This window comes from Juglans microcarpa x Juglans regia, unplaced genomic scaffold, assembly GCF_004785595.1.
Source record: "Juglans microcarpa x Juglans regia isolate MS1-56 unplaced genomic scaffold, Jm3101_v1.0 JmScfU0012, whole genome shotgun sequence".
In the NCBI taxonomy this organism is placed as follows: Eukaryota; Viridiplantae; Streptophyta; class Magnoliopsida; order Fagales; family Juglandaceae; genus Juglans; species Juglans microcarpa x Juglans regia.
In genome coordinates, this window is record NW_024475756.1 from 14831 (window position 1) to 28074 (window position 13244).

Below are 13244 nucleotides of genomic sequence, written 5' to 3' on the forward strand. Positions count from 1 at the left end.
ATTAAGCAGAGCCTGAGAGATCCATCAAGACAAAGTCAGTCAAAGTATTCATTCTTGTCCTTATTCTTTAATTTTCTTTCCCAATTTTTCTATCCCAACCTAAATTTGAAGTTAGAAGAAGGTTCATGCTGCTACAAATCAGGAATGGTGCTTAAAAGAGAGTAAATAAATATAGTCTATATGGACACATGGTGTAACTCTGACTCTATCACAGAATTTGAAATCACTAGAGACTGGTAGTTATATAAACAATTTTAATGATATAATATAATGTGATAACGTGGAAGTACAATATACCATCTCATACGTACTCTAATATCTAATAATTAACTATTGTAACACAATGGCCCAGTGCCAAACCTTGCCCAGCTTGGTGCAAATTGCACCCCACCACGCACGACACTTCCCATGCACGTCTATCCCTTTTCATTCTCTAGGGTTTTCATATCATCCATAAAAATACACATATATCTCGTGCCTTTGGAAATTGTCTAAGTACTGTCGCTACTGTAGAGAATTATATAGAGTTTGGAGAAAATGATTCACACACTTTCATTAGATGATGAAGACATATATATAAAGATTTTTTAAACCAAAAACTGTTCGTAAACTTAAGCTAATGTATGGCAAACTATGTGCTATACAAATCAAGCAAATAAAAAATAATTAAATGTGTATAATCAATTACAATTTCTAATGCAGAATTTGTGCATGATTTGTAGATGTCCTTTTATGCCCTCTCAAGATGGAGGTGCCGTCTGCAACACCAATCTTAGATCTTAAGGTTTGAAACCGTTGACGGGGTAGTGATTTTGTGAGGAGGTCAGCTTGTTGATCCATAGTATGAATGTGATGTACACGGATTGTTCCTTTTTTGATGAGATCTCGAACAAAGAGAAGATCGATTTAAATGTGTTTCATTCGTGTATGTTGAATTGGGTTCAGATTGAAATGAATGGCTCCAATATTGTCACAAAACAGTTGTGGTACTTGTAGAAGGTTAAGACCAAGTTCCTGAATGAGTGATTTAAGCCACACTGTTTTGCAGGTAGCAGTTGTAAGTGCTCGAAACTTAGCTTCTATTGATGATCTCGAGACTGCCTTTTGTTTTCTTACTGACCATGAAATTGGATTTGAACCAATAAATGTTATGAAAGCATTCGTTGAAACTCAAGTTTTTGTGTTTGATGCCCAGTCCGCATCACTATATGTCTTCAGTTCGAATTGACCATTTTTTTTGTAAGAGAAGACCATGGAACATTGTCTGCTTGAGATACCTGAGAAGCCTCTTTGCTGCAGCCCAATGGTGTGCTTTTGGATTTTGCATGAACTGAGCTAGTTGATTAACAGCAAAGGTAATGTTTGTACGTATGAGTCCCAGATATTGATGTGCACCAATTGTTTTCTATACTCAACCCCATTAGCATTCTCGGAATCACTTGGAGTTGTGAGCTTAGTTGTAGTTGACATTGGAGTTAGTACTTCTTTAGCACTGTCCATGGAGGTTCTTGATAAAACTTCTTGAATGTACTTGTGTTGAGACAGAAACAACCCTTTTGGTGTGGGAATGACCTCTATTCCTAAGAAAAAATGCAAGAGACCCATGCCTTTGACTAAAAGGTAGTGCCAAGCTTTTCTATGATAGCATTTGCAAACTTCTTGTTGTTGCCTGTTACAGTTATGTCATCAACATAAACAAGGTAATAACACAGGATGTCATTAGTCTTATAGATGAACAAAGAATTGTCAGTTGCCGAGAGTATGAAACCAAAGCTGAGTAGTGCATCCCTATGAGCTTTGTACCACTATCGTGGTGCTTGCTTCAAACATGTTTGGGTTTAGATGAATCTTCAAATCCTGGAGGTTGATGCATAAAAACTGTTTCTTCAAGGGTACCATGCAGGAATGCATTATTAATATCCAGCTGACATAGCAACCACCCATGCAAGACAACAATGGTTAGAATGAGCCCAATTGTTGCTAGTTTCACCACTAGGATGAATGTTTGAGAGTAGTCAACGCTTGGCCATTGATGAAAACCTTTGGCGATGAGTCGAGCTTTATACCAACTTATTGTGCCATCAGGATTTCTTTTCTTTCGAAACACAAATTTGCACCCAACAAAGTTTTGATCTGGAGCAAGGCGAACCAACTCCCATGTCCCATGATGAAGAAGGCTGTGACTTCATCTGACATGGCTTTGCGCCAGTTTGGATCTTTGAGAGCCTGACTAACACATGTAGGCTTGGGTGGTTCAGGTATTGGGTGCTTTGAAGTGTTATGAAGTTGCTTCGGCCCAAAAATATTATTCATGGATCTTGTGATGATTGTGCGTGTGGGTTATGACGGAGATGGAGTAACTTAAATGTCTAGGACATGAAGAGGAGTTAAGTTTGCATGAGTTATCTGATCTAAAACTGGCACTTGTGTCACTGTAACTTAGTTGAAGTCGAAGAACTAGGCGAGAGAACTTCTTGAGACCGTGACACTTGTGGAGTGTCATGTGAGGCAATCTACAAAATTGGTCTTAAAAGGAAGGTATTTTCTGAGGTTGATGAGTCAAGAGTTGAGTTGGTGGCTCTTGTTTGAAAGGATAAACAGACTCATAAAAAATGGCATGCCTAGAAGTATAGAGACGCTGAGTGGAGAGATGAAGACACATATAAGCACTTTGACTAGTTGAGTAACCAACAAAAAGACACGGTATAGATTTATGTTGTAATTATCTTGTTGGTGTTATAAGGCTTCATCCAAGGAAAATATAGGCATCCCAATGATCTAAGTTCCTCATACCGAGACTTTTGATTGAATAAAACTTCAAGTGGTGATTTATGTTGGAGAACAGGTGAAGGAAGTCTATTTATCAAATATGTGGTTGTTGCAAATGCATATGCCCAATATTCTGATGGGAGGGAAGCATGACTAAGAAGAGTTTGTCCAGTCTCCACAATGTGTCTATGACGACGCTCAGAAACTCCATTTTGTTAGGGTGTATGTGGATCAGTCGTGTAATGGCTAATACCATGCTTAGTAAAGAATGGTTGAAGGACAATAAATTCCCCTCCATTATCAGAGTATACCCCTTTAATTTTTGTGTCAAACTGTGTTTCAATTATTTTATAAAAATGAGGAAATATGAGTTTGACATATGATTTTTGATGCAAGGAAAAGAACCAGACATATTTTGTAAAATGATCAACAAAGATAACATAAAAGCGATGACCATTGAGACTAGTTGTGGAGGAAGGTCCCCATACATCCGTATAAATTAAATCAACTGATGAAAAGGCAACTGATGAGCTTTATTGATGACACACGAGTGACAATGAGTAGAACTAAAATCACAAGAACTTGTTGGAAGAGGAAAACAACTAATTATGCGATTTACAACTTTTGAAGATGGATGGCCAAGGCTTTATTGCCGACCAGCTGTTGATGTTCTTTCATGAATAAGAGCAATTGGTGTAGCAGCAGGTGATGAAGAAAGAGGATAAACTCCAATCTCACACGGGCCTCAAAGAATTGTCTACCCTATTCTCCGATCCTTCACATGAACATAAGTTGGGTGAAATTTCAATAAAACATTGTTTTGCTTTGGAAAGGAAAGAGTGAGAAAGTGAGAGAGCCAGAGTGAGTGATGGGCAAACCTGATCCATCACCAATAATAACCTCATCAGCACCATCATATTCAAAATGTAATTGTACATTTGAAACCTGAGATGTGATATTGTGAAAAGCTGCTGAATCAAGGAGCCGACGTTTATTTGGACTAGGAGCAGTAGTGTGCAATTCGCAGTTGCTTCAGATGACTTTAGTTTTGGGCAATACTTTGCAATATTACCTTGTTGATCACAATATTGGCACTTTGGTGAGTATTTGTAGTGTTTGAGTTGTCGAGGTTTGGATTGAGAGTCAGCCTTTGATGATTGTTGGTTTGCTGAGTATTGAGGCTTTAAAGGACAGGAGTCTCGACGTTGAGTATTGTTGGCAGTGAGTACCAATGATTGTGTAGTTGACTCAATTCTTTCGAGATAGGCCTCATGACCAAGTAACAGATCATGTAACTCTTCAAAGAAGAGGGAGGATTCTTGGGCTCAAATAGGGGCAACAATATCACGATATTCAGAGCCTAACCCCTATAGAACATATAATGTGATGTCATCTTGAGATAAAGGTGCATCACTGAGAGCAAGCTCATCAGCAATACTTTTAACAAAGTGAAGATACTCTGTTATAGTACGAGTGCCACGCTGCATGAGGGTGAGATCCTATTTGAGCTGCATTACTCGAGTCCTGGATCGACTGGCATACAGTTTGGTAAGTTTGGTCCAGGCTTGATGAGACGTCTTTGAGGTAGCTATGACTGATATCACTGCTGGAGAAACAAAAGTCAAGATTGCACTTAGAATAAGTTTATCTTGACGGAACCAAATTTGATAAGCTGCAGTAGTAGCTGCATCATTTGACGACAGTTGAAGTGGCCAAATATGAGTTCCATCGACATAACCAAAGAGGTTATAATCGAGAAGAAGGGACTCAAATTGAGCATGCCATAAAGGAAAGTTTGTTGGTGTGAGTCAAGCAGTGATTTGTTGAGTCGCATTGATAGCTATGGGAACAATTTCAGAGAAGGAGTTAGCCTTGGCAATAACAGGAAAAAGAAAACTAGGAAGATACTTGTTAGAGTGTTTGGGGCTTTTAAATTGATACCATGTAGAGAATTATATAGAGTTTGGAAAAAATGATTCATACACTTTCATTAGATGATGAAGACAAATATATATAGAATTTTGAAACCAAAAACTATTCCTAAACTTAAGCTAATGTATAGCAAACTATGTGTTGTACAAATCAAGCAAATAAAAAAGAATTAAATGAGTATAATCATTTCTAATTCAGATTTTGTGCATGATTTGTAGTTGTCCTTATAGCTGCAACCAGCCACAAGAATCACCCAGCCTCTCCTCGTTCAAAGCCAACCTCCACCACCGTGAACCCACCACGGTTAACACCACCGAAACCACATCCCTTTGTTTACCACCCAAGAGACAAATCTGCACGTTTCAAGCAGCAAGGCCTCGTCGCACCCAGTCCAACCACAACCAACCCAGGACAGAATAAGCTGCTCAGCCACCATAGTCAGCCTTGAAACCGCCATGTGATAACCACTGTCCCACCCCTCACGGCCATCGTCCCTACAAGAAGGCCTGCCCAACCCGTGTTCGTCCAAACTCAGGCCAGTGCCTCTGCCTTACACCACCGTAGTACCCCTGCTCAACTACTGTGTGTTAGCCGCTGCAATGCAGGACTCTAACCATGTAGACCATCATAGCAACCATGGGAAAGCCAGATACTACAGTGCAAGACTCCACCACTACCGCCTAGTTCGTCCACCCCACGTAAACATTTACCCAGACCTCACCGCCATAGCCAACCGTGAACCCATGTCGAAAAACACCACTCTCAACCTCAACGAACGACCTTAGTTTTTGCATCTCAAAACAGAGCACTTCATCTCGTTCGATGCCACCAGCCATGGCAAGGAAAGCCCAGCAACACCGACGCCCTAACCACTCCACGATCTGCCGCTGCCCAACCACCTTGTCGCCGCCGCATTGCTGCCCTTTTGGTGAGTATCCCGTGCGGTCTCTCTCCCTCTCCCTCTCACGACTTACTCTCTTTCTCTCTCCGTGTTTACTCTCTCTCATCTCTCTCTCTCTCTCTTAGTGCTCCACCGTCGAGTTAGCCGCCTGCCACTCCGCCCCGCCGCGACATCTCCTCTCACAGTGAGGCTCCATCGCACAACTTGGGTCTAGGTATACTTCCCTGCAAACAAAGAAAAACATGGCTTATGGATTTTTACTTAAAGCTCTAGAAAGATTAGTTATTGCAATTTTGTCCCTTGAATTACAACGTGTACTTTTATGTTATTTTGTAACCATGGGTGTGTTTACAAGAACTAGTATAATATTTTCTAAGTGGGTCTAATACCACTTTATACTAGTACCAAAAATCTTATTTTATAGAAATATTTTTAATATTAATGTATTAGTCAGTAGAGTGAAACGATATTGATAAAAATTTAGGAAGTATTGATATTTTAGGATGATAAAAATTTGGGAAGTATTGATATTTTAGAATTAAGAGAATTGTAGACATTTGGGAAAAATAGGTTATTTGAGTATTTCAGGTTTAAGTATCGAAATAGGTGTTCATTGAAATTTATAGAAGTTACGTGAAATCTTATAGGTGACAATTAATATTCGTTCGACATTATTGTGGGAAAAATTCTGAAAGCTAAAAAGTCTAGGTAAGTGGGGTTCCAATGCTAGACTTTGCATAAAAATAAAATGGGTTGAGGTTGATTTTTGGAAAATATGCATGTTTTGTTATGAAAAGAAATTTGAAATGACCTCAGTTATTTGTTCTGCATTACTCATGAAATTCTATATATGAATAAAGTATTTTCGGGCATAACTGATTTAGACATGAGCTTATTTTTGGCATTCTGTTATTGAACTGAGAAAAATGAGTGAATATGAAAATTTGATAATTTTTGCATGTGATGTGAAGATGTTCTGAATCTGTTTTGGAAAATGTGAAATGATTTGAATTTCAGTACTCTATTTTGATATGATGTGGCATCTGAAAAACCTTTGGCATGACTTTATGATTCTGTTCTGACTCTGATTTTGGTTCTGATATGGTGATTCTAATTATGTTTTGCTTTGATATCTAACCGTGTCACGGGATATAATCGTGACTTCTGGCATTGTCATGGGATATAATAGTGACCTTTGGCCCTGTCATGGGATACAATAGTGACCTCTAGCCCTGTCATTGGATATAATAGTTACCTCTGGCCCGACCACGGGATATAATAGTGGTATCTGCTCTGAGTGCAATCGCTTTGATAGCATGGTAATTTATGTTTTGCTTGGCTTTTCACAGATCGCACAACCTTACCACAGGGTTTAAACATGGTCTCTGTTCTGATATGATGCATTGATATGATATGATAAGATGGAGATGTTCGGTCATGTTGTGCCAAAGGGGTCTTCGAATATGAAAAGTTGGTTCTTGAATATGAACAGTTTGAAGTGTCGTTCTGATTTTCTGATAATATGTATTTTTGAGATTTGCATATTGAAACTAAAATGTTTTGTTTCTGCATTCTGAACTCTGTGAAAATGCTCATGTTTACATACTAGTATATGTTCTATGTTTACTAAGTTGTTGATAACTCAATATTTATCTCCACAATATTTTTCAGATAAAGTGAATGCTTAGATTAAGGATCGAGAATAAAAAACGGGTACAAGATTGCTAAGTGTAGGGAATAGGTACTGAGATTATTGAAAGGTTATTATTCTGTAGATTGATTGATTGTATTGACTAGATTTATTGGGATGTTGACAATTATATTAAGCCTTGAGTAGTCGTATTTATGGTTATGCAGTTTTTGAAAATGGATGAGGATATGTTTATTGAGTCTTTGGAATATTTATTTGTATTGTAAAAAATGATTTAGGCGACAAGTAGTAACTCTCTGACTCCATCCGGGACCAAGGCGTTACAACTATTCCCCTTAAACTTTAGAAAAAAAAATCTACTTGGATGTTCTCAAAAGTTAGTTGTAAGATGCATGGATTGCCTTCTTGATGCGAGTGCCTTAATTCACCTAACATCTAGAAAAATTGGTGGGGTTTTGGCTAGATTCATGTCTATCTCATGAAGGACTAGCGACTATCTTTCAAAAATCTTGTGAGTGAATTTGATATAATTTTAATTCTTTCAGCTTGAACCTGAAGTTTCCCAACAAATTTGCAATTCAACTAAGGAAAAATTATTAAGTACTCAAAGAATATAGATGACGTGGTACTCTCATTCTATCACTTCATGACAACATATATCATGCGCCACTAAAAAAAATTCTATATAAGACTACTTCTAAAATAAATAAAAAAATTAAAAATTGATGTCTCAAACTCCCACTTTTTTAAATTAAGGTATTCAACTTCAAAAGTTTCAAATCTCATGGATATCTATTAAAGGATTTATTGAGAACAAACAAACCTTAGAGTTCCAAAACCTTGCCACATATACTCCCAAAAGACACTTTTGTTGATTGATATAGTTGGAATTAAATAGAAGGACATGAGATGATAAAAAAAAGATACCTTAACACTCATACAACTAAAAACTAAAGTTACACATAAATACTTGGGATGGAAAGAAAATGCTCTAATAATTAAGTATCTTAGACTAACACATGATTTTAGCACTTATTTCCATTAATTATTATCTAGATAGTCTATAATCTTCAACTCTCGACTTTCAAGTTGGCAATGCATGTCTGGATGGCTCTAGGAATGTGCATTAATATTGGTCGATAACACTTTAGAAATCATGTGCATTGTCGGCCTTGATTGTGGACAGACATTTAAGCATTTCATGGCAAGCTGTACGACTATTATTACTTCATTCTCAACTTGAACTGTTGGAAATGGAAGGCATTGGTCCAACACATCTTTCACTTGTATGTTCTCCATAGCTAACGACGATGATAGTGAGGAGATGAAATCACCTGGATGCTTTCCTCTAATGACTTCGATTGCCAATACCCCAAAGCTATACACATCAGATTTTTCAGTTACCTTCATTGTATAAGCAAGCTCTGCAAAGAAAAGAAATAAAGGAAAGATGGACAAAATCAACACATATGCATGCTTTTCTTTGAAAGGACAATGAAATAATTTATAACCTGGTGCAATATATCCATAAGTGCCTGCAGGGGAAGTCCAATTGGATGAGTCTACCTCCACAAGCCTAGCAGTCCCAAAGTCTGAAACATGAGCCTCAAATTGAGAATCCAGCAAGATGTTGCTGCTTGATATGTCACGATGAATAATCGGAGGGGAGCAATCATTGTGCATGTAAGACAAGGCATTTGCCACACCTTTAACAATATTCAATCTCTTACTCCAACCCAATACTTTAGCAGCATCTTCGTTGCCCAAGATTAGGGACAAGCTACCCCTTTCTAGATATTGACAAACCAAAAAGGAATGTTGCACATGAGAACAAAAACCATAAAGTTTAACAATGTTTCGATGGCGTATGTCTATCAATGCCCTTATCTCATTCAAGAACTCCTTTTGAAATCTGTTCTCACTAGCATCATGCAGTGGTCGATTGAATTTCTTCACGGCTAAGATATCACCTGAAGTTAGCTCTGCTTTATAGACAGTTCCATGTCCTCCTTTCCCAATGCAATATAGAGCATCAAAACCATTGGTCACTTTTATGATTTCATCATACAATGTTCTTCCATTGAAATGTAATATTGAAAGAGACAGTACTTGGCCCTCGGTCTTGCTTTGTTTGGATTCTAGATCCGTCTTTCTTCTTTGCATAAAGAGAAAAAACCCAAAGATAGAAAGTAGAACAGTAACTACTCCTAAAAGTGGGAAAACGAGAAGAAACACGACTTTGTGTCCCCTTTTTGAGCTATGTTTGTATATCATGGAAACATTGCAAGGATGTAGTCCTAGAACATTACCACACAATCCCTTGTTCCCTTGTAATGCTTCTACAGAAGCATTTATAAATGTGTTGCTATCGGGAATCGGTCCCTGCAACTCATTGTAGGATATGTCGGCATACAACAACCAATGCATTTGTTCGAATGCTTTCGGAATGAAACCAGAAAGATGATTATGGGAGAGATTTAAGATCACTATGCTCTCCAATTTGTAAATTTCCATTGGTATCTCTCCGTTTAAAGAGTTATAACTTATATCTAATTTGGAGATATGAGATAAGTCCATGAGGTGTGTTGGAATCCTTTCGCTAAAATCGTTGTGGCTTAAATTCAATTCTATCAATTTCACGAAGTCCCCGAAATTACTTGGAATTGACTTACTCAGCTTGTTTGAGGACAGGTCAAGATATTCAAGATTTGTCAAGAACCCAAATTCAAAAGGTATAGCGCCAGAGACTTGATTGCCATTCATCCACAATTTCATTAGAGAAATTAGGCTTCCGAATTCTTTTGGAATCGTCCCAACTATATGATTTGAAGAAAGATCAAGTTCACCTAGCTGAGTAGTCCAGTTCCCAATCTCTTTTGGTATGCTACCAGTAATATTGTTTTTACCCAGAAGTAGGGTTTGTAGTTGTTGACACTGGCCCCAATTACTTGAGATCCTTCCATAAAATCGATTATGCCTTAGATCTATGAACTCCAAGTTTGGATAGACACCGAAGTCCTTAGATATATCTCCAATGAGTTGGTTACCTCTTAATTGGACTCTGACTATGCTTGTGCAATTTTTGAAACTTTTGGGAATTTGGCCATCCAAATGGTTGTTGCTTGCAGCAAAGTACCGAAGTGATCCACCATGGCAAATGTTTTGAGGCAAATTACCAATAAATTGGTTTGTGTTTAGTTGTAGAGTTTCCAAGTTGATGAGATCTCCAATTCCTTGAGGAATTGGACCGGTAAGTTGGTTTTCACGAAGTACTAAAGATATCAAATTGCTCATGTTAGCAAAAGAAGTTGGAAGAGAACCACGTAGCTGGTTATGATCCAACTGTAGATCTTTGAGAGAAGTCAAGTTTCCTATTTCTGTAGGAATGGATCCAGAAAGGCTATTATTATCCAGGTGAAGTAGGGTAAGATTTACCAAATCACCTAATAATGATGCTGGAATTGAACCCGAAAGATTATTGTGTTGAAGACTTACACTCTTTAGGGATTTCAAATTTCCAATCTCCGAAGGGATGGGACCGGAAAGTGAATTATCAAACATGTGCAAGATGGTTAGCTTTTTCAAGTTCCCGAAAGTGGAAGGGATTGGACCTGTCAGGTGGTTTTGACTAATGTCAAGTCGATCCAAATTGGAGAGGTTTCCCATTTCTGGAGGAACGAAACCAGAAAGTTCATTTCGATAAAGAAGCAAAATAACCAAGTTGCTCAAATTGCCTAAAGAAGAAGGGATGTAACCGTCTATATGGTTTTTGTAAAGATAAAATTCAGTTAGAAGGTTTAGGCGCCCTATTTCTTCAGGAATGGAGCCGTTTAAGTTATTACGTCCAAGGTGGAGGGCCTTAAGAGTAGCTAGCTTGCCAATTTCTGGTGGGATTTTGCCTGAAAACTGATTAAAGGACAAATCGAGATATTTGAGTTTTGACAGGGAGCTAATTTGAGGTGGAATTGTCCCATAAAGAGTGTTCACATAAAGATCAATGGACGCAAGATTTGGAAATGATAAAAAAGAAAATCCGTGAAGCGTACCTTGTAAGCTAGATTCGGTAAGGTTTATTTTGACGATGCTTCCAGCAAGGTTGCATGAAATACCAAGCCAATTGCATGGATTCCTACTTAGGTTTAGATTGGAAGAAAAAACTGGAATCCATGAAGATAAGTGGGATTGAGATTCATTCTGAAGGCTATTTTTCCATGTCAGAAGAGCAATAGCTTCTTTGGAAGAATTAGAAGAAAAGGCAGGCGCGTCCAGTGATGAAACCAACTGAGCAAATAGGACAAAGTTGATGAGAAGGGAAAATACTTTCTTAATGGCTAATGCTCCCATTGTTTTTACTCGTAGAGCGTATAATAGTTAAGGGCTTTATTTATAAGCAATCTTGTACGAGGCCTACCACTCATCAATCTAAAAGTAATATAAACACGTGGAGTGAATTGTACAATATTTATTGAGAATTTTGGTATTCAAAAATTTAAGGTCCCATTTGGAACATAGACTTAACTTAGATTAACTCAGTTCAGTCTAATTGTAAGCTGAGTCTAACATCTAAACACCAAACTTTCAAATTACTAAATGCATCTCAACTCTAAACATCTTTACACGTGAGATCCACGTACAACATTTTCAACTCAACACATCTTTACAAGCCAGACCCACAACCTTTTTCAACTTTTCATAAATACATCTAAATTCATGATCTTAACATCCAAGCACATCTAAACTCATCTTAGGTGGACCCCACAACAGTCACTCCATCATCTCAACTCACTAGTATTGATAAATAACTCAACTTATTTCAACTCAACTCAACATCCAAACAAAGCCTAAACGGTAATTAGCATTGTATTATGACTCATTTAATATATTGATCTTTCTCCTATTTTAGGTATTGATAAAGTTTAGAAAATAATTTTAGGGCTAGGTACATTGATTCCATCCTTCCGAGTAAATTATACTTTCTTGCGACATTTCTGATCATTAATTCAAGGTTGGAATCGTCGACTAGATTCCACAGTACATTCAACATTCCACAGTACATTCAACATTCGAGTCACATCAATGGTTGGGAAAATCAAAATGTTGACTTATTGCTTTTACGAACTTTGGTCGAACTATACTTTATCTTGTGTATTGGGGGTCATCATGTTACGTTGAAGGATCTAGTCTTCTTCCCATCGTTTAATCTATCAAAGTCTTGGTTCCTTTTTCGATAGAGATGTGTAGACATTTGTGGTTCACAATGGTCTTGATACATAAGTCACTATATTTAAGCAGACGGCTTGAGAGATTCCACCACGGCAAAGTTCATATGTTCATCCTTTTATTATGTTCATACGTTTACCCACTAGAATCACAAATGATAGGATCTCATTTAGGTTCGAACAAAAAGATGAGATCGAGGAAGTTTCCGCATTCAAGAGGGACGACCAAATAACTAAAATTAATGAGATTTAGGCGGCTCTGTTTGTTTCGTTGTATCACAATTAATCTGTAAATAACTTTCATGATGTTTTGGTACTGAGAAATGCTTTAGCCACAAAGAAATTCTATAAAAAAAAGCTCAAAAAATTACGTATTTTGATATGGTACGTTTGGTTGTAAAACTACTTTTATTATAAAGTAAATCTAACGTATCATATGAAACTATATCAATTTGAAAGTTTATTTTTGTAAGATCTCTTTGTGGCTATATCGCTTCTATTTGATATTTGGATGTGCTTAGAAAAGTCAGTTAACGAAAAATGATTTTCACAATGAATTATAATATGACTACCAAACTAATTCGATCACACAAGTCAGTTAACACACGACAATAGTGATGTCATTGTTTTAATTAGTCCTTTTACTTAACCGAAATCATTTTAATAAAAATACAAATCTCAACTTATCTTATCTCTTCATTTCGATTTTCTTAAATTTTCATACAAAATATAATAAACAATTCAACTTTTTCAAATCTCAATTCAATTTTTT

The 13244-nt window shown here is 37.2% G+C and overlaps 1 protein-coding gene across 1 annotated transcript; it reads right to left on the reverse strand.

Annotated features, from left to right (window-relative positions):
- Positions 1 to 8168: 8168 nt before the first annotated feature.
- On the reverse strand, positions 8169 to 11633 carry LOC121245243 (MDIS1-interacting receptor like kinase 2-like). Its single transcript, XM_041143504.1, has 2 exons — positions 8765 to 11633; positions 8169 to 8677 (listed from the first exon to the last, which is right to left on the reverse strand). Exons 1-2 carry the CDS (start codon positions 11595 to 11597, stop codon positions 8367 to 8369), a joined length of 3144 nt encoding a protein of 1047 aa, XP_040999438.1. The 5' UTR covers positions 11598 to 11633; the 3' UTR covers positions 8169 to 8366.
- Positions 11634 to 13244: the final 1611 nt, after the last annotated feature.

Bases quoted from the DNA above. Each gene is read 5' to 3' on its own strand.
- LOC121245243 (XM_041143504.1), bottom strand. From the start codon at position 11,597: ATGGGAGCATTAGCCATTAAGAAAGTATTTTCCCTTCTCATCAACTTT. The intron at 8,678-8,764 runs GTTATAAATTAT...TTTTCTTTGCAG, and splicing joins TTATGGATATATTGCACCAG to AGCTTGCTTATACAATGAAG.